The sequence below is a fragment of the Indicator indicator genome, chromosome 32 (genome assembly GCF_027791375.1).
Source record: "Indicator indicator isolate 239-I01 chromosome 32, UM_Iind_1.1, whole genome shotgun sequence".
NCBI classification, from domain to species: domain Eukaryota; kingdom Metazoa; phylum Chordata; class Aves; order Piciformes; family Indicatoridae; genus Indicator; species Indicator indicator.
Window position 1 is genome coordinate 251,498 of NC_072041.1, and position 22,114 is coordinate 273,611.

General features: G+C 51.0%; 1 protein-coding gene across 3 annotated transcripts in view; it reads right to left on the reverse strand.

Annotated features, from left to right (window-relative positions):
* CAMTA1 (calmodulin binding transcription activator 1) overlaps nt 1-22,114 on the reverse strand; it is a 211,768-nt gene that overhangs the window by 84,667 nt on the left and 104,987 nt on the right. For all 3 annotated transcript variants that reach the window (XM_054395140.1, XM_054395138.1, XM_054395139.1), the window contains exon 5: nt 19,165-19,236. In XM_054395140.1, coding sequence (XP_054251115.1) covers nt 19,165-19,236 — 72 coding nt within the window. The remainder of the gene's footprint in view (nt 1-19,164; nt 19,237-22,114) is intronic.

A 22,114-nucleotide genomic window follows, 5' to 3' on the forward strand; every position in this document is an offset into this window, starting at 1 on the left:
TGCTGGGCAGGGAGTCCTGTGTCACTGATTCTAAAGGACCTCATTAATGCCAGGAGCCACTCCCCCCTTCTCCCATCATTTCAAATCCTTTGATACCCCTCAAGGCTCCCAGCACATCAAACATTAAAAGCCCAATGTTATTTGGAGCACACAGCTGCACTGGAGTTCAAGATACTCTGCAGATGGGTCTTAAAATCTTTTAATCCATTGTGAAGCCAAAATCCTGCCATAAACTCTCTGCAGCATGCTCCAGTTAACTGCTCATGCAGACAGAAGAAAAAGCCCTTCCAGCTTAGGCTTTGCAGGTGACCTTGTGGTCCCCTCACCCCATGGTTCCTGAAGCTCAGGGGACGAGCAAGGAGTCAGATAAAAGGATCTCATTTGGTTTTGTTGGCTTTGTTTTAGGAAGCTTTCCTTTTATTGACACCTCAACTTCAAGCACTTTCAAACACCAAGCAAGGACCAGAGACCAGCAGGTACCCAAGGGACAGGCTGAAGGCCTCTTGTCTCTGTCCCCAGGAGGGCGGCTCTGCACCAACCGTGTGCCAGCCTTTGCCTAAGCCCCGGCAGCGCTGCAGTGCTGCTCTGCTGGTGTGCTGCTGCCACCTCTGCAGGGGGCTGAAATAACTGAAAGAGCTGCAGCCAAGCCTGATGTGGTCCTGAAAGCTCCTTCCCCACAAGGCAGAACCCCTGCCTCATTTTCCCAACAGAAGTCAAAGCAGAAGTGCCATTGGATAGTTGTGCCCAGGTTGGCAGGCCAGCAGAAGGGCCTGCATGGTCCTTCCTACAGTGCTGCATGCTCACAGACATCATCTTTCCCTGTGCTTCCCAATGGGGGAGGACACTGAATTCACCTGGTGCTGCTGGGAATGGGAGGCAGCTGCTTTTCCAGGGGCTAAGGAGGTGCTGAGGATGCTGTGTGTGAACCGCTACCTACCTGCACCCAGCACTGCCACACAAACACAGCTGAAAGGCTTCTCCACCACCCAACAGCCTCTGACCTGCTCTGCTCCGTCTGACAGAAGCACACTGTGCTGTCACCTGAGCCATCAGCTGAGTGGCACAGCTTTAACTAGGTGTAAATAAATCTAAACACTGCTTCTGGAAACCCCAGCAGGCTGTGCTGTGTCCCAGACAACCTTCCAGGCCTCTAACAAGAGCATTCATGTCCACAAAACTCCACCTGAAGTTAATACAAAGTAAACCACTCTGGATTTATGCCTGTTCCTAACAAGTATTTGTCCATTTAATAACAACAGTTGCAACACACCACCATTGTTGAAGCCCAAGGCACTGGGGAGTCCCTTCTGCAGTTCTGGAATGATGGGAAGGGGCTGATGCTTCCTGAGGGATGGCTCCCAGTAGGTCATGTCTGCTGCAAACCAGCAAGCAAGGTACCAGGGAAGGGCGATCTCCTTACATTGCACTTGACCCTCATACCCTCTCTGTCACTGTGTCATGCATCAGTGCCAAAACAGCATCAGGAGAGTGCTCAGATAATGGTGCATTTACAATTCTAATTGCTCATGTCCAGGAGTAATCCAGTTTAAGCCCTTCACCATCTCAAATATTTAGAGAAATCCTGCCAGCTGCCTGCAGGGGAAAAAGTTAGGAGCCCTGGGAGAGCACAACAGATTTTCATCTTTCCAGCTCTGACAGTCTTTAAGCATAAATATTCTCCCAGCCCTGCTTTCCCCCCTCCCCTGACCTCTCATAGCTTCACAGGAAGCCCATGGTGGTGCTGGTGCCAGTGCGCTGCCTGCCGGCTGGCAGCACAGGACTCTCTGCCTCTGCCCCACACCTGGCCCAGAGCCCCAGACCATCACAGAAGCCTCTGCCCTGACAGCATCATCCAAAGAGAGACTTCCACTTGGTTGGGATAGATACTTTTGCTGGTTTCATTGGGTTTTTTGAGGTAGGCAGAGTGTCAACATCTCCTGGCCCCTCAGCTGCCTGAGGACTGCCATGGCTGGCAGGCTCTCTGGCATCACTGCCTGAAAAGTCCCATGGTGGGCAGCCCATCCACGCAGTTCCAAAGCTTCCCTCCTCTCCTAAAGGCCCTTGCTGCTGTAGAACAACTCATCACAGAGCTGTACCAAGGCCCTTCTGCACACTTGGACACTCACACGTTGGAAGCTGCTACCCTGCCAGCCTGCTCTCCCCTCCTCTTTGAGGCAGGAGCTTGCTCAGGGATGCTGATAACTTCACCCTCCTCTGCCAATCTGTGCAGATTAATTTCTGTGACCATCCTTCATCAATATTTATCACCCTGCACAACTTGACTAACGGAATCAGTGCTAAAACTTGCAGGTAATGATTTTATAATTTCCTTCAGATGGTTGATAAAATATTGAACGCTGCTGGGCTCAAAGCAGGCTCAGAGGGACACCACCAGAACTGCTGTGACAAACTGATGAAGTTCCCATCAGCAGTCTGCAGGGCATGGACCAGTGTGACAGCCCTGCACATGGTGCTAATGTTCATGCCAAAGAAGAGTGTGGTTAGAAATGCAACCCCTGACCCTTCCCCAGCCTGAAGTTCTGTCAGCACTGCACAGCAGCCCAGCAGCCATACGGCCCTGGGTAGCTGTGGGAACATCCAGTCTGAATTTGGACAGTTCCTTGACAGACGGTAGGGTGTCTGTAAAAGGAGCAACAGCTGCTCCTGAGGGGTGACAGAGCAGGGTCTGGGTATCCCTTGCCTTTGAATCCACAGGAACTGCTGAATGGGACCTGAACTCCTTTCAAGGGTCTCTCCGTGCTCCTGAAACTGCCTCCCCACAGGCTCTGTGCAGGACCAGACAAAAGTGGTGCATGGGCTGGAAGCATTTTTTTAAGTACTGCAGCTGGAGACAAGCAGAATATTGGGAAATATATTCCCACATCTTCACTAAAATGGCATCTGGTGCTGCTTCACTTTACATCACAACCTCCACTCATCACAGCACAACCAACTCCCTGGCTCAGGGGCTTAGATTAAAACATTACCACAGTGGCTTCCCACACTTTCTCCATTTTCTGCCTAATGCTGTTCCAGCATCCAACAGGAGGGAAAATCCTGGCTGGTGATGGATGCAGACAGGCTGATAGTGAGAACTGTGCAGGTTTTGTCAGCAAGAAGCCATCAGGCCATGGATGCAGTGTTGCAGAGAGAATGCCCAAAGCTCTCTTGAGCTTTTCTGAGAGCAAAGCCAGGGTGAAGCAACCCCCTGATCAGTATGGCACTGCCAAGCAGCAGCATCGCACTTCAGCCTGGCAAGATGAGGCACTGCTGAGAGGCAGCTCTTGGCCTCTCAGCTCTACATGTGATTCCAGCTCCAGAGAAAACCACTGACATCTCTTCTCATATTCACCAGATCTGTGAGTTGTTTTCTCCAGACTGGAATTACAGAAACACCTCTTTTGTTTACAGAGTATCTTAAATTAAAGACAAACAGCCTGTGGAGAGGACATGAAGGTTGGCCTCAGCAGGTCACCTCTGTCTCTGCTCAAATGGAGCAGCAGCTTTGTCTATTGGTACCCAAACTCTGTTCCTCCTTGCACTACCCACTGCTTCCCTTGCCAGGGCATGGCAGAGGCAATGGTCTTCCCCAAGTGCTACATCTGAGGCACTGGCTTCAGGTGCAGTGTAAAAGAACATAGATGTTCAGCAGCAACCCCCAAAGAGCCAGCAGGCAGAAGTACATCAGGGCTGTGAGTTGCTCCCTTGGCAGCATTCATCTAAGTCAGACAGGTAATGGATGGCCATGAGCAGCTCTGCCATCGATTCATCTCCGGTTTACCGCCGGCTGAGAGCAGGGAGCAGGGGAAGGTGCACACATGGTAATAGGCTCCAAAGGGACCAGAAAGGAGGAAGATGGAGAGAGAGCTACTTTTCATCCTGGTATGCCTCCTGCTTTCCAGTGAGCAGACAAAGTGCTTGCACATCAAGAGACAGCTTGAGATGCTGCCGCAGTGAGGAAACCCTCTGCCTCCTCACAGCCTTGCTCACAGAACAACATCCTGCCTACAAGAGGAGAAGATTTGCCAGGAGCAGCCCCCTCTTTGGCATCCCGATCTGAAAGCTGCCTGATGTATTACCCTCTGCCTTGCTTAACACTCCCAGAAATTCCTCCAGGCCCAGTGCTGCTGCTCTGTGTTATTTTTACACTTCTCTCTGCAGCGCAGGTTTAATGAGAAGTGCAGCTTCAGCTAATGTGTTCCCCGGGGAGAAGAGGTCAATGCACGTATATGAGGAATTTCTGATCCAGTTATGCAGGAAGGGGGGGATCTCCTCTGACAACTTCTGGCTGCACAGGAAAATTAATTCCCCTTTCTCACAGAAGTTTGTAATGAGACAGCTGCAACAGCAAATTGTTCCTGATCTGGCAGGCACGGAGCCAGAGTCACTGAGTGAAATCTCACTTCCTAACTCTGCTTTTAATGAAAGACCACAGATGTTGGACTGTATTTATATTACAGCTTGAGAAACGCTTCATAGTTTAGACTTCATCTCCATGGTTCATTTACGTTGACCTCAATATCTGAGCTAATCTGCAGACATTTTCAGTTGTGCTCATTCACAGTGACCAAGGCAGTCTTGGTGCCAAAGCCCCAACACGACCTGCTGCCCTCCATGGGGACAGCCCATGACAGCCCTGCTTGCTGCTACAGCCTTTGTCACAACTTCTTTAATAATCAGAACTGGGAATAAAGTGCCAGCATGAACCAGAGCACCTCAGCTCATGCTTCAGCACCACTGGGTGCACAAAAAGCACTACAGAGACACCAAAGTTTTCTGTTCCCAGCGAACCTCTCATCAAGCAAACACAAAATCTGCAGATGTAAAAGAAACCTCTGATTTCACAGGTGAATGACACAAGAGGTCTGGACTCTGTGCCCAGAGAGGCCATCAGTGCACATGAAGAACCCCAGGAGAAGAGGATCTGGCTGCTGCTGCCTGCAGGACAGGGATCACTGCTTTGTGCAGTGCTGTCTAGGAAATCCTCAGCTGCAGGCAGGCTCTGGGCATGTCCACTGGCTTAGCTTTGGATTCCATCACACTTTTGGGACGTGCTCACTCAAACCGTTTTGCTAAGCCTCTCTATAATAATCACATCTCCCTCCTGCTACTTAGATGATTAATGGCTGGATTTAATTGAAAACCTGGTGCCGTGCCCTGTGTTCCCAATCCTCCCTGTCAAGAAACCTTATTCTGCTACTTTTGAGAGAAGACCTCACCTTGCTGCCCATGCCATTAATTGAATACCTATCAGTTCCAATTTATTCCACTTGGCTACAAATTAGATTTCGGCTGGTTATTTTCAAGCCATGCTTCAACACAACCTTATAAAGCTGTGTCCCTTGGCTGATGCCACTTGTCAACCTGCATCTGTTCTTGGTGGATTAAAAGACAACAAAGCCAGAAACGTGCCACTCTCCTAATGTACATTTGCTTTGCTCTTCTGGGCTTCATCACTGCCTTAAGGCAGGCAGCTAGGTTTGGTATTGGGGAGGCTCAGCCCCACCTGCATCCTGCAACTCTCTGTTTAGAGCAGATACAGCAGAAGTTGAAAACTGACCTCTGAAAACCCATCAGCATCAACTCTCTCAGAACGAAGTAACTTAAAAATCCACAGGTGCAGAAACTGTTCCTTGTCTGTAGCTCAGGCACTGAACTGTGCCAGCAATGCCACTTACTGCTCTTGTCTGGGTCACTCCCTGCAACAGCAAAGCATTCAGGCCAGGAATTCCCCTGTGGCCTGAGGAATTGCCGTTTGGAGAGACAGGGCTTTTAGTATGTTCCACAGAACCACCACTCTTTAGCAGCAGAACTTGCCAAGCCCATGAAGAAATCCTGTGGTTTGTTCTAAGAGGGGTGTGTATATTTCTTAATTCTTACGTTCCCAAACCTTTACCTAGTTTTGAAGCAATTTTTTTCTGCCTGCTAAGGACATCTTCATGAATGCTCCTTTTTTGGCACCTGTCCCTTCATCACTATGTTTTTATGGCCATGGTCACATGTAACCCAGTTTGTTCTCCTCATCAGGCAGTGCTTGCTCGAAAGACTCAACACTCCCTGCAGGACAGGTCTGATGAGCATCTGTAGGAGAGTGTGGAGGAACACAGACTCCAGAGTGAGAAGTGGAGTCCATGTATGAGGGATGGAAGATTTTCTTGCCAGCAGTCCTTGCTTAATAGCAGCTGAGCCCCATCTACCCTCCCTTTGCCTGCTGGGTGTCCAGGTCCTCCCTGAATGACCCAGAGGTGACTGACTGGGCGACAGGAGCCAGCTCTTGCCCTCCCTTCAGAACAAACCCAGGCCATATCCCAGCTCTTCCACTGTGATTTTGCCTTCCCTTTGCAAGCTGGCTGCAAACTCTGCTCCTCCCGGTGTGGTGGGAGGTCCATGGCCTCTCCCCAAGCCCCTGCAGGAGGATGCTGCCCAGTTGGACCCCAGTGAGGATTGATGGCAGCATCCTGCCCAGCCCAGCACCAGGCCTCCCCAGTGCAGCCCTCAAACTGCTGCTGCCTGAGTGCAGGCTGTTTTAACTCCTCTTAGAGAATGAAAATCAGTAACAGTGAAATGTCATGATCATCTCACACTAATTACACATCTAATGAATAATTAGCTGTGGACACATTTGACATTTGTGGTTGTTAATCAGAGCACTGAACAAAAACTGCTCTGTGACTGTGCCACAGTGCTGAGCTGCTCAGAGCTCCGGCACTGCCCACGTGGCAGGGAAGGTGCCCACCAGGCCCAGCTGCTCTTCATGGTGAAGCCCAGCAGCAGAGGCACCTTGTGCTGAGCTCCTCAGGGCAATGAGTGGCTCTGGGCCTCTGTGCTGCATTGGGAATTCCTGCATGCCACCACTCTCTGCGCCAAACCTGGGCAGTCAGACCTGAAGCTGTGAGGAATATTTTTTCCTAAACATACCATGAGTTTGTATAAGCCAAGGCTTTCCATCACAACCTGCAGCTAGTTCTCACAATAAAAGCTTTATACAGAAAGACGAGAAAGAGCAGAACTCTGCATCTTAGCTGGGGCTGCACATGCGCTTACACACAGCTCTTTGTCCAGCTCAGGATTTTACTGACACTCAGCCTCCTTTACCTCCAACTCCATTCTAATGTTGTCTGCAAGGTCTCAGGGATGAAGGAAAATAAGAAGGGAACAAATCTCTCCTGGAGGGTAGAGCTGAACTCTGAAGTATTTCAGTTCAAAGGTTGCAACTCACATCCCCAGCTAATGAACACAACGTATTTCAGATTTAGGATGAAGGGACACATAGAAAGGTCATGAAAGGCCAGAATTAGCTCCAGATTGAGCACTAAAACCAGGACAGAAAGCAACAGATGTTTCCCTCCTGTTTTACTCCATTAGGATCTTCTCCAGACATCATGCAATGGTGCTTGCTAATGAAGCACTTCAATCTTCCTGCCGTAGAGCTCATAAATAAGCATCCCTGAGGTCAGAGAGCCCAGAATGGCTCCTTCTGGGCAACTTTTGTCTAATTTTGTAAACCCTACTTTTTGTCAAAGAGAAAATAAAAATCTGGTTCCAAACTCACAAGTAATTATAACACAACTTAATTAGCACCTCTTGCTGAGTTGCCTTTCTTGAGCAGTGATGCTCTAACCTCATGGTGACCCCCAGCTTCCTCATGCTCATCAGAAGGAATCGCCACGTCAGGCACAGCTGTGTGTACATGAGCTAAATTGAATTGTAAACTGCAGCAGCAAGCCACAACAGACCTAAAATTACAAAGTGTTTTACCTCCAATATTGCCACACTTGTTACTTTATACTGACCTGAAGAAAATCCCCAAATGGGTTCCATGTGGCAGACCTCCCACCCCAACATCCCTGCTGTGGTGCTGGCTGGGAATGGGCCTGGATTGCAGCCTGCACTAAATAAATGACCCAGAGAACTAAACTCAGCACTGGACCTGCTGCCCCAGCCAGCCACGAGGACATCTGAGAGTTGCAGTGGTCCTGCAAGCCTGGTATTTGGGAACCACCCTTTGTTGAGTAAGAACAGCCCTTCTGGTTATCATTGCTACCAACTAATCACCCCAAGTAAGGAAAAGCCATTACCAGATCCTTTAGCTTCTGCCCCTGCAAAGCCTTCATCCTGTCTCATCACCAGCTCCAGAAACCCCCAGCATGAACAAACAGATGCAGCAGCACAGGGCAGGCACCCAGCACCCCAATTCAGTGATGCTCCTTGCACACTCAGGCACCTTCATGCTGCCTGCTCCAGAGGGAGGGGAGTGGGGCTGGGTTCTGGGCACGTCTCACCACCTCCTCCTCGTGGATGGCAATGCTGGGGCAGCAGCCTGGTGCTGGCTTTCTGGGCACAAGCAATCTGAGACAGCCTTTAATTACAGCCCTAAAAAGCATCCTGCAGCAGCACACAGAGCAGGCTGGCAAACAGGAAGTATTAAAGCTGCTCAGGCTGCCAAAAAAAGGGCACTTCCCAACTTGTAGGCCACTAACTTTGAAGTCAAGAGTTGGGATAAATGGACAACATCCCTGTACAGACCTTCTTGTAGAAACATACACAGAAAGCTTTGTTTAGCTTGTAAAACAGACATGCAAGCATCCTCTGCATGGCTGAGATGCAGCTGTTACATTCTGAGTCCCAGCATACAGAGAATTTTTATGGCTGAGCTATAAACCTCTGAAAAATGAGGTTTATAATAGAAACCCTGACACCATCTAAAATATAGCAGCACTATTGGGTGCTGCTGTAATATGGCCCTAATTTATAAACCACGGAGGGATCCTGTTCCATTTTGAAACTTACAGACAGTAATCTAGAGGAAGGGTAAACCAGGAGGAAAAATGGTGCTGCTGCCTGTGAGCTACAGCACCGAGGCCATCCCACAATTCAAAAATCAAATAGGATGCCACAACATTTAGGCCACACACTGAATCCTGGACTGTCACAAAATAAAAACATGGCATGTCCTGTGATGGGGCCATACCTCACAGAGCCCTGTGCCACTTCCCATGCCTCTGGGCAATATTTTTCAAGTGAAAATTTGATATGAGAACACTAGAAGTAGAGAAAAAAATAAACGGAGAAGTACAATCCAAAGTCTTCAGTTTTGCGGGACATAATAAATGTTTGTGCAAGAGGACTTCAGTGTAGTCCTGTTTAAATTGAAAAGAAGTGGCAAAGCAAGCAGATTGTTTACTCATAGGAGATAGAAGTTTATTACTAAACATTAGGAAAAAAGCTCTCACAGAGTGTTGAGCCTGCAGTTCTGGTTAGAATGTACTGAGGAGGTGACCCCCAGGGCCAGCAGCTGTCTCACTGCTCAGGGTCTGGTTTCCTGCAGCACACCAGACCAGGTGCCTGCTAGAAACCCTTACGGTGACCCTGAAATGCTAAGCAGAACTTTCAGCCTTGGGATTTCTGTTTGGAGTCACTTTGTCTCTCTTAGGTCTCCCACTGCCCTGGAATGCCTCTCCTGGCACAGAGCAGGAGTGAGCTAGACCATTGGCCATCTGATGAAGCCACACTCCATTGCAGCTTTTGGAAACAAAGGAGATTCTTCTAGCACAACAGTCAGATACGGAGGTGAGCAACTTCATTCATCACTGTGGCTTGCTTCAAAGCCTGGAAAAAAATCCCTTCTCCCCTCACCCTAGAGTTACTCACCCTAGATACTGGGATTACCACACTGAAAGATGTAAATTCCACAGCAAGAAACGTTCCAGGGGCTCACAGCTGTAGGGTGTACCCAGAAATGTTCCTTGTGGCCATTCCAGATTCCTTTCCTACTTTCCCTACACAGCCTCCTTTTGCCTGCTCAGCATCAAAGGACAATGAAGTCATATATTGCACTACTGCTAAAACTATTTCCCAGCAGACTTGCTGTGACTCAGATGCACTGGAGTCTTGTTGGCCACATCGCCACCCACCAGCCTGGTAATGCTGCACCTTGGAGCTTGGCCCTCCTGACCCAAGTGAGCCCTAAGCCCTCTGCCCTCCCCATTACAAAAATCATGGATTTGCTTGCAGGAGAAGCCAGCAGCAGCAGCTGAAGAAGCACTGCTCGCAGCTGCACTCTCCCTGAAAACTTCAAGGGCAGGCACTGCAGCGCCAGGGCCGAGAGAGAGGGGCCAAGAGGGGCTGAGCTCTTCATAAACTGTTAGCAGGCTAACGAGGGCATCTGCAGGAGGATTAGGCACTAAAACTGGAACTGGATACAAAATAAATATCCCAGAGCTGGATTTCTTAAAAAAGATTCTGCTGAGCTATAGTTCCACATCAAATTTTTATTGAATACATTTTCTACTGAGAATTTGTGCACTAAACCCAGTCAGAATCATATGAGAGGAGCATAAATTTCATGAGCAGTTTTCACTGCAAATATCCTTCAAGAGAAAAGCAAAAGCACTTTTTAATCAAGACCACTCCACAACCCCTTGTTCCTTTCCCCAGCAACTGGAGCTGGTAGCCTGAGCTGGGGCTGCCTGAGCCCCTGAAGCAGCAGAGGCAGTAGGGAGCCTTGGCAGAGGGAGGCTCTGCCCGAAGGTCACAGCAAGGGGACAGATCATGGTCCCCTTTCCACGGCTGCAGGCAGTGCCCAGCTCTGCTTCCTGTACAAGTAAAGCTGTTGTGAAGTTGATGTTGCAAAGCAACTGATGTCCTTAGCTCATGACAGTAACTCATGAGACCAGCAAACCACTGGCATGACCCAAACCTGGTGATGTGATGTGGCTTTCCCCAGACTCAGTAACCCCTCCAAAGTGACGCCAACCACGTGAACTGCTGAGACCGCAGTGGCTTCCATGGCTGCTTCTACAAAACCTGAGGTGAGGGCTGAGCTCCCTGGGGAACCACAGCCTCACTGTACAAGCAGGATTAGGTCTCACTGTGCTTGGAAAAACTCTAGGATATAAAATCACAGACAGAAAAGCTACTTCAGATAATGTCTCCTAGCAGCCCCCCAGCAGCTGACAGTTGGAATTTCTTCTTCTGCCCACAACAAGGCGAACTCAGAAAAAAACCTTCCTTTCTCAGAGCTTTCCAGATTTGTCAGCACAATGTAAATACCAAAGGGGTGTAAGATGGAACCCTTCCAGGAGTCAAATGGGTCTGGGCCACTGTGCTGTCCTGGCAGCTCACACAGCTCATCTTCCCTGGGTATTCTGCTACCTGGGCTCCTGAGAAGCAAACTGCACTGAGGAAAAGGTCAATAAATGGCAGACAGGAGATGGTGCCCTGTGCTCGTCCTAATTGCTGTTTGTCAGAGTGCTTACAAGCAGCAGGTTGCAGGACATGTCTGCTGTATTTTTCCGTGAGCAGAGAAACTCTGCTGCATGGTTCCAAGGCAATGCCTGAGCTGTGGCTCCCTGCACTGCTGTGTTGCAGAAGCCCTGCGCAGTTACATCCCTCCCACAAACCACTGACCTTGAAAGATGTTGCATTCATTTTTCCTTCTGAATATTTTTTGTGATGGATTTAATATTCAATAAAACTGAACAAATAACAGCATTTGAGGCCCGAGCTGCTTGTGAAAGTGCCAAGCACTGCAGGGGGAGTTCAGGACTGATTTTTGCACCTCACTCAACCCATCTGCAGCAAAGCTGATGCTGCAGCACCATGCGCTTGGCTGCAGGCTGAGAATGTGTTTGTTCTACATGTGGATTCCTTCTCCTACTAAGTTCCACTCTGTGAACCTAGGACAAATCCTAGCAGGACAGATGGGTGCAATACCAAAGCCTGAGAGGAGCAAAGTTTGACTGATGTGTTTCAGAAAGACAATGGTTCTCCAAAGCCTGGGCACTGTAACAAGAGAATTACTCATGTCCACCAAGACCATGCCTCCAGACTTCACTATGGAAGTGGAGCACATGGTGATAGTTCCATGGTGAAGGTCCTCCCTGCCTTCTGAAAGGAGCTGTATCTTAAACCCAGCAAAATCCCTACAGAAGGAGGCTTAAGTGTGGGCTGTAGATGTGGGTTCTGCACTCGCAAAGATAGGCTGCGGTTACAGAGCCAGAGAGGGAACAAGGATGGAGAACAGTGACAATCCCGCAGCCTCCTCTCACTTCTCCAGCAGAAAGCATCCAGGACAGCTGCCCAAGTTATGCAGACATGCATACAGGACAGCACAGGGAGCCAGGGCCCATGCAGCGGGAAGGCTGGGAACAGTGCCCTGGATCTGTCGAATCACAGTGGACTTGTGGCTCTGGCTGCTACAGCTGCCCGGAGCCCCTCCTGCACCCTGCTGTGGGGTGAGCTGCCTGCACTTGTAGCTGGTGCAATTTATACCTCAGGTTTAGTCCCTGATGCAATATTCTTGCATATCTCCAGCCAAACATCTTGCTCTACCCACAGGGCCCCGGGGACCACGGGCAGACGATACCTCAGTGCCTTTGCACCTCAGCGCCTGTGCTCCACATTGTGTGCTGGGTGTAGGCAGGGCTCTGTCACCTGGGCTGTTCTCCTGCCACCCAACCCCATCCTTGCGCACCTCCTGGTGAAAATAACAACCTACAATCCTTTGCAACATTTGCTTGCACAGGGAGAATATGAAGACATATTCAATCCAACAGACTTGTTCTGTGCTGGTTACGTTATTGGGAAATCTAATTTCCTGGGAAGAGGTCGTCCCATTTTGCAGAGACTAAACTGACAAAGCCACTCAGTGCCAGCACAGAGCTGCCAGTCCTGCACATGCCAAAGCAAGCTCCAGAGCTCCAAACTCAAATTGCAGCTTGCTCTACGACAGAATCTCCAACCCAATCCCCTGCTACACCTCTGGGGCGAGGGGCAGGCTGCAGCCGAGGGTGTAATACATTCACAGACATCTGCAGACCAGAGAGGATGTGGATGAGATCAGCACAATTGCTGCATTGCTACTGCAAGCCTAAGTGTCCTACACCAGCAAACAGCTTTGCTGCTGCAAGGTGCATAATTTAATAAATCATTAACTCACACCTGAGGTGAAGTAAATTCTGTGCATTATATATTTCAAAATAGCATTAGAATTCAATTTAAGTGTCACCAAAATCCTAATCCTCACTGTACAGAGCATATTAATCAGTGTCTTGGAGCCTGTGTTTTGATTTAATTTCCAGCTGAGTTGTCACATCATGGCCATCCCTGCTGCAAGGGCATCTCAGTGATGGCATCACTGGTCCAAACTGGAGAAGACTGGGAAAGGGGCACGGGCCTGCTTTCTGGGGTCTTCCCAGGGGAACTTGTGAGTGTAGGCTCCAGCAACAGTTGGGTTGTTGGCAGGGTCCCCAGTCCCCTACCCCAGCCCTGATGCCAGTTCCCTCCACAGCCACGGGGGAAAAGCATTTTTAGGGCAGGTGGCTCCTGTGCAAGCTGCTGGGAGTGGGCAGTAGGGAAGTGCTCACACAGGGCCAGTGTCACACCCACGCCTGGACTGGGCACAAAAAGCCACTGTTGGCCCTAGCTGGGGCGGTCGCTGTTCCCTCCTGAGCCGTGCTGCTGGCACATGGCCAGGCTGCAGCCACCACAATGCCACAGGGATGCTGCCAACGTGAGCCAAGGCACAAAGCCTGCTCTCCACTGCTGGGGGGTCGCCATGCTGTGGATACTCTCACATGGCCCCTGGCAGGGTGCTGGGGATTAGCAAACCAGGCACGTCCCCCAGCACTTGGGGGAAGGCATCTCTCCTATAAATGACCACAGATTATTTAAGCAATGACACAGATTACTTAAGCACCAGCTAAAGCACTCTGCCTGCCTCTGAGCTGGCTGGGGCCAGCGCCAGGCTCCTCACACAGCCAGGTAGCAGATCTGGGGCTCTGAGCAGCGGAGGAGAGCGAGGCCCAGATAGCCACAAGCCCACTCGGAGCAGAGCTGGCTGCACAGCAAGGGGCTGGGCTGGTAAGCTCTGGGGTCTCTCTGCTGGAAAACAACCTGCCAGCCACACGCCCTGCTTTGCTGTCCACTTCCTCAGGAAAAGGCAGCAAGTGTGTTGATAAATAATTTACAGATCCGTTCCAGAAGATGAAGCAGCCCTGCTAGAACACTCCCTTGTAACTCCTGCGCCTCCCCTGGGCAGGAGCATCAGCAGAGGGTCACTGCTGCCTCTCTTCACAGCTCCTCTTTGTCCATCCTGCAGGTGCCAAACACAGCTTTGTTCCAAAGGCTCCCAGACTGAGAAAGCCGCAGCCTGGCCTGAGCCCTGAGCTCCACTTTATCTGCTACAGAGTTTTGGCACCAAAATCATTGCTCAGGAAAGCAGCTTCCAAAGTATGGAGTGAGGATGGTCATGAACCAGATGTGCTGCTGGCTCCTGGAGCTTCTGCTCCCTACAGTGTTTAGCCCTTCCCTGCCAGCCAATGGGACATGAACCTCAGGAGGGAGAGTTTGGAGGCTGAGCACAGGATGGCTTCACTCTTGCGAAGAAGGAGGTGGTCAGGAGAAAGACAGCTTGTGAGAAGCTGTGCCAGATGGAACTTAAATTTAGTGAAGGTGAAGACTCCATAAGATGCTAATATTAGTGAGCAAGTAAACCTTGAAGGAGCAAAAATCAAGCAAAACCAGCCTGCAGCTTGGCTAGGTGGGGTCTGAGTCTGTGTCAGAAGAGGCTGCAAGGCTGAAGGTGAGCTCCAGAGGATGTGGCTGCTCTGAAAACCAGTCAGGGGATGAGGAGCAGGAACTAGGACATTACTGAACATGATCCCTGAGCCAAGCACTGCAGGACCATTGGGGCTGCTCCCTGGCAGTCTCAGCAGCCTGGCAGGGCTCAGCACCACTGCACTGATCCTTTCCCAGTCCTATCATGTGCTGCCATCAGGCTGCTCTGCCTGCCAGAAACTGCAAAGCCAACCTTCAGGCAAGCATCTAGGTCAAGCAGAGCTGCAGAGCAGGGAGCAGCCTGTGCTGCCCGAGCACTGCATGTGCTTCACTGCCAGCCAGCAGGGCTCATTGGGGGCAGGAGCTCCAGAAGACCTTCCAGAGGCAGTGAGCAGCTGTCACCACGTGTGACCTTCAGTGCCCATCACCAGAGCTGGCAGTGACAGCGGCCCTGCATGCCCCAGGGAGATGCACGAGCCATTGGGAGGGAGATGATGAGGAGCAGCTGGCTCCTCTCAGACAGAAACAGCTCCTCTCAGGTTTTTGATGCTGAAGGCAAGGGACAGAGGTCTTCCAGCATGATGGCTATGGCTTCTTTCTCCTGCTGCTAAAGCACAGCACGATGGCTATAGCTTCTTTCTCCTGTTGCTAAAGCACAGCACTACACAGACTGATGCAGTTAAAGCTGTCCCTGATGAGAGTTAAAATGAAGTTTTGGGGCGCTTTTGCTAAGTGGAACTTGAGTTTTGTGTGTGCAGAGCCAGAGGCTCCTTCAAACCTGCTCAACTGTTCAGGCTGCTGCTACCAGAGCTCTGGGATGGGAAGGCTTAGGACATGGCTGCTCTGTGATGGGAAGGCAGCAGGGGCATGAAAGGAGCACTCTAACATGAAAGGAGAGGAAGGAGGGAGCAGTCCGGAGACCAAGTCAAAGGAATATGCAGGAAGCCTGGAAAGGGCATCCCCTGCTGTGTTGTTCTCAGGGAGTGCACAGGGAGGTGTCTCAAGGGGCCTGGCTGCTGTATCCCATGGCTGTGGGCAGAGTGGGCACTGGAAGCACTTCTTTTGTTGCGTGCCAGAGCTAAACGGACACAGAAGAAACTCTGCTGTGCTGGCAATGCCCTGTGCTCCCACCACACTTTCTGCCTCCTCACAGCACCACTCCACATGCACACTGTGCACTAAAAATAGGAGCCCGAGGCAATTAAAGCAAGCTTGCTCAAAGAGTCTCTTCTGTGGTGGGAGGTCCTTGTCTGGTCCTGCAGGAATAATCCTTTCCAAAGAGATCCTGTGCTGAAGGGGCACCAAGGTGGATGACTCTGTCTGAGAAAAATCACCAGGGGTCCACATCAGCTCCTTCCCATCACACCACCACCAAAGAAGCCAAAGGTCGGGTCAGAGGAGGCCACAGCAGAGTGTCACAGCAGCCAGGACACAGCAGGCACTTCGGTATTCTAAGCATGGCAAAGGCAGGACTCTGTCTTCCTTTCAACCTTGATTGTGACCACCTTTCAGGAAAGCAGGAGTCTCTCTGTCCAATGGATACTCTCTCAGCTGAGGCTCTGCCTGTGACATGCTCTGCATTTTTCAGCAGAAGTTAACCCTCAGACAGCCAAAGCCTCTGACCACATGGAACAACAAACAACTCCTCACAACACCATAGGCTGCTGTTGGATTTCCTACAGCAAGCACCGAGACACAGCCTTGACAAGGGGGTAACAAGTAAACAGCACCAAAGGCCACAGGTCCTGAGAGCCTCCAGCTGCAGGGCACAAGGGGAAGAAGAGCAGGAGAGGCATCACTGTACATGGGCAAAGCAGAAGCTCATCTCCAATAACCTTTGCAAACAGGAGCCAGCCCCGGGAGCCTGGCAGCCAGATGAATTCTGAATTCCTGGGGTGCCAATTACCAACCCACAGAAGGGAAGGCAGTGTTTTGCTGTTCAGCTGTGCTTTGCCTGCATCACTCATTAGGAGTACAAACAGGGCTTTTTTCCTGCTTCTCTTTCCATTGACAGGGATTCTAGGGCCACTTTGAAGGTCTACACAGGGGGTTCACAGACATCCTGCTGGCAGCTGAGCCAGCAAAGCTGTGGCAGTGTCTGTGCTGATGCTGCTCCAGGCACCCAGGGACCTGCCACCCCTCCTGCCCCAAAAAAGGCTTCAGCAGCACTGGCCTGTACCTGCCTGACTGCAAATGCTGAGAGCACTGCTGTTTTCAGGAAGCCAACAGGTTACTGAAGCAGTGCTACTGGAGTCCCCTCAGCACCCCTTGGAGAGGTCATTGCATCCTCAGCCCTGTCCTCTCTCCTTGAGCAAGCAATTCTGCTTGTCACTCAGAATTGATTCTATAGGTCTAGAAATCAGAAAACTGATAGAGAAGTAGGAGAACTCAGTGCAGGAATCACCCCAGCGCAGGAGACACCTCACTGGCTCTTCACTCAGCTCCAGGAGGCTGCCCCAGGGCTGTACCATCTCCTGCAGAGACACTGCAAAGCTTACTTGGCATCAGTAAACACATTAAAGGCTCTTGAGGTAAGGCAGCACTTAAAATCCATTACTGAGCTTGAAATGTCTGGAAAAATGTAAAAGCCCTTCAGAACAGAGAGCAGAAGACCTCAGGCTCACATGGCAGGGCTACAGCAGGGTCACCTCTTGTGGCAGAGACTCAGAAAGCTGCACCTTGGCCACTGACAGCCTGAGCTGACTGGTTTCCACTTCCCACTTTCAGGTGTCAGTCCCCCTGAATTCACCACAGCACTGAAGAGAGGCATTGTGTTAGGAAAGCTTCCTCTGTTCTCAGCAAGCTCTTTTCTCTCTGGCTGCATAACCTTGAACACATGACTGAAGGATGCCCATTTATGCCCAGGAGATGCTGTCATGAATCACAGAACCCCTTCCTCCCACAGCCAAGGCACAACGTGTCCTTGTTCCTGAACACCAGCAAACCACAGCCCCAGAGAGGTGTCCTGCACCACCTTTTATAAATAGGCCTGTGAGGAGCACACCTCCCACCCACTCTTCTCAGTCCACAGCACTCACCAGAGCACAAAAGATGCCTGAACACTGACACCCCACCTCTGAACCAGGCCTCAAGGTGCAGTAGCAGCCCCTAAGGTGCTGCAATACAACTCATCCCATGCAAACCTGCTAACTGCCAGCACAGCCAAATCCAGCAGCAGCTCTGGTGATACATGATAAAAATAAACAGAAATACAAAAGGCAGCAAGCAAAGAGAAGAGGGTGAGCCACGAGGGAAGGACCTTGGAGGGACAAGCACAGGCTGGACAGCCCATGATGGAGCAGGGTATGGGGACTGCCCATGGCCAGGGAGCCACGTGAGCATCACTCAGGCTGGAAAAAGTACTGGAATCCTGGGATGCTTCCTGACAGACAGAATGGCAGAGCTAGGAAATCCTCCCTTGAAGGCACTGGGAAAGATTTGTGGTTTGGGAGCAGCTTCCCTAAAGATCACAACTCAATTTGAGTTTGGAGCCCTGCAGTTTGATTTGGCATCATCTGCTCCTCTCGGGATCTAACAGGAAAGACTCTGCTGTCTGCCCTGGATTTCTTCAGGACAGGCCCTTCCTTAAGATCTTCAGTTTATGTGAAAAACATTTCACGAGCTGAGCTGCCCTGCAGGGATGCTGTAAACCTCTTGGCAGCTGGGCCGAGGTACGCAGCTGCTGGGGAGCTGTGGCACCTTTCAAGCCTGCGCAGCAGCTCCTGAGTGCCTCCAGCAAGCCTCAGCCCAAGGTCCGGGTCCTGAGGAGGCAGGAGCAGAGGAAGCAAGTGCCCTGATACTGCACCCACCACAGTGCCCTCTGCCTTCACAGGGACAATATGGAAGCACAAGTGCAAAAGCAGGGGAAAAAGATTCTTTCCATTTGCTTCTTGAAGCAGATGTCACACTCCTCAGAACTGTTCGGTTTCAGGACTGCCAGGGTTTAATCTTTCAAACAATAACATTATTACAATATGTGTCAAACGCTGTTTTCTAACAACACAAAACAAAACAAAGCAAACGGCTTCCACTTTGTGAGCAGCAGTAACCAGTCAGTTACATAAAGAGCTGCACAAAGGCAGGGTCAGCCAGCAGAGGCCCAGGGGTATCAGGGCACTACTCAAACCTCACACAAGTAAGAGGAAATCTGCCCCGGATTCCTCCAGGAGCCTAACTCTGCCACAACAACAGGAAAAAAAAATCATTGAGTGACCCCCAAAACACTCCCTTGAGACTGAACAAACCACCAGAGGAAAGCAGATCCACTGCAAAGCTGCCCACAGGATCCAGCCCAAATTGAAACACTGCCACAGGGCTGATTTCTCTCCCATGCCATCAAGTGCTAAGCAATTGCCAAGCAATTGTACCTGCCTCTCCAGAACTGGAAAACACAACTGAAATTCTTAAACCCACCATTCAGGAAAGGTTTGAGCTGGCCTCAGCTTTATCTCTGCTAGAGACAGTCTGACATACCCCTGCAGAGAGGCAACTAAGAAACTCCCTGCTCCCTTCTGACAGCCCAGATGCCCCCAGACACTGTGCCATGGGGTCGCCGACCTCCCAGCAGCAAACACGACCCCAAGAGAGAGGAACTCATTGTCCTACCTGCAGAAGCCAGTAGCACCTTCTGTGAAACGTGGGGATGATGGAGGAGTGGACATAGCAGCCGTACAGGCACTGGGGACACAAAAAGAGAGAAAGCAGAGTGGGGTTAGCGATGGCAGCCAGCACCCAGCAGCTTCGCCAGTGGTGCAAGGGATGTTGTTCCCGGCTTGGTGACACCGCACCAGGCTGTGCCACCCCAAACTTCTTCCTTCAACCACTACCCAGGTTATGGAATTGCTCTGAGAGCCCCTGCAGCCACCCACAGCTTGGCTGGGGCAGCTGGGGACTCCCCATGGGGCTCTGCATCCCCACCCCACTTTGCTCAGCTGCCCTTCCACCTTTGTCTTTCATAGCAAACACAGACTCCTGCTTTTCCACAGACTGTCACCTGGGGCTGAAGGCTGAAAATGTAGGTTTATAAGCTGAAAACACTGCTGTCAGACCAAGATACAATTGTTTTTTTGTTCCTTTTAAATGAACTCTGCCTCTCTGATTAACTTAACTCAGTAAGGCAAAGGACTTCTTTCTGGGGAAAAAAGCAGACTTTCAGTACGTGAAAACTTTTCACCACTGCTGCGCCAGTTGGGAGCTGAACCCAGTGCAAACCCAGTGCACAAAACTGGATTTAATGTAAAAGATCCTGTCCAGAAGATTTGTTTATTATTAAGAAAGCAATATCACTACCTGCCTCTGCTGGTGTTTAACTCAGGCAGCAGGGATGGCTGTGCACAGTGCCACGTTCTCCCATACCAAAGGTGATTAGTTTGCCTTAAACATCAGATTGCAGCAGCTCAGCAGCCTGCTCACAGCCTTCCTCAGATATTTCCCCTGGAAGATCATGGGCTGTGTGTCTGAGCACACCAGAGTCTGTCACTGAAGAGGGGAACACAGACCCAACTGCAGGAGATTTCCAAAGGGAATCTCCTTTCTCATTTTACTCCAGTGGCAGCATTGATTATGGTGATCACCCTGCTCTGCCCTGGCTCCCAGCCCTGTCTGCGCCCTGCCAGAGGGGGTCCTTGCTGGCTCGGGGTGTGAGTCATCACTGAGCATCATCCCAGCTGCAGTGGCAGCAGGATGGGATGGCCTTGACTCCAGCCAGGCTTCAGCAGGACTTTGAACCACCTAAGTGGGACCTAGGTGGACAGATATTGGAAAACCCCATTGCTAAATCACCATCCTAGCTGCCACCAGCACCAGTTTCTGCAGCTATGGATGCCATAGCATCAATGGTGATGTGAAGGTTGACACATGGCATCAAGGCCTTCCTGGCGTTGGTGAAGGTAGCCTGTGCTCAGTGTCCTGCTGATGCCATTACAGCACCAGCCCGCACCAGCTCTGTCCATGCCACCCCCTGCGCAGGATGCTGTTCATTTACCACCCTCCTGCCTGGGGGAGCACCTCACAAACAGTGAAGCCCTCCTGCTAGCAGCATGCTTGTCCACCCCGACACGGCAAGGTGGGCAATAATGTGGCAAGGGCAGAGCTGTGGTCACAGACGCAGTGCCCCCAGGTGGCTGGCACAGAGTCCCCTCCCCAGCACCCTGCTCGCGAGGTCTGCCTGAATTCAGAAGGGTTTAACGGTTCCTGGCTGCTGCCACCAAGCTATTTTTGGAACACAAATGACAAGGATGAATAATGTTGTTAAGTGTGTCAAGGGTATGTTCCACAGGCAGAAAGAGGCATGAGGGAAAACAGAAGGGGGAAAACCTGCAGAAAAGAGTCCACAGAAAAGCCTCAGGTTGAAGCCCAGCCCGGTCGGGGGGGCAGGCACCGGAGCTTAGCAATCCCCAACAGCGAGTCTTGGCTGCGCGGTACAGGGGGCTACAGCACAGTCTCCTTAACGCTGGGTTCTGCTGACTCAGAGCAGGTCACCCTGCTTCAGAAAGCAGCTTGGCAGGAGCAGCATCTCCCTCTGACCAGCTTCCCACTGGGGCCAGGAACACACCACTCAAGGCGGCTCTGCAACAGCGAGGGGCATCCATAGTGCCTCAGGAAGGACCTACCAGAGTCTATCAATGCACATCAATGTCTGCCATGCATATCAACGCATATCAGCACACCCCCACTACACAGCCCTGATTTGCTGTGAAGATGACTGAAATCTGTGTTGCTGAAACCAAAGCCTGAGGACAGGCAGCAGTGCTGAGCCCTCTCTGCAGTGGGCAGGCAGGAGGGCTGCTCTCTGCCTGCAGAGCTCTCCTACAGCCCCAGAGGTATCAACAATGAATTACAGGAACCCTTCCCACCCCGGTGGAACCACTCTCAGCATCACAGCAAATGGTTTGGAAATCCCTGAGGGTTCAGAGAATATGCAAAGCATCCAGAACACATTGGGCTTGGGAGGGGCTTTTGTTTCTTTTTTCTTTTTTCCTCCCCATTCGGCACAACTTGGGAACCTGGTCCTGGATTGATGTTTGGGGCTGGATGCTCTAACTTGGGCAGTTGGACGAAGGAGACCCACATGTCAGCAAGCCCCCGGGGCCTCAGAAGGACAGCAGGGACCATACGCTGGCACTGAGGGAGAAGGCTGTGAAGAGAGGCACCGTGGTGGAGCAAGAGGCCCTGGAAACCCAGCTTCTGGAAGAAAGTCAAAATGAGTGATGGCAGCAATAAAACAACATTAATTTGGGGATAAAAAAGCATTAAAACAATGTTTATGGTATAAACAGAAACCTTAGAAATCTGAGCTTCATGCTTTGGAGGATTTTCAAAGTTAATGAGCTAAGCTCTGCTGGATGACCCAGCCCATGAGGGGTGATGGCACAGGACAGGGGCATTGCAGGGAGAGGGTGCAGAGAGGCAGTGGGCCCAGAGCAGCGATGAACTGCCCTGCCCCACAGCAGGATGGCCCTGGCCAGCAGCCAACAGCTTGGCACTGAGCGTGGCTGCTGCTGAGGACAGCAGGATCACCTCCCTGGAGATGGGCATCCAGAGCACACCCAGCACC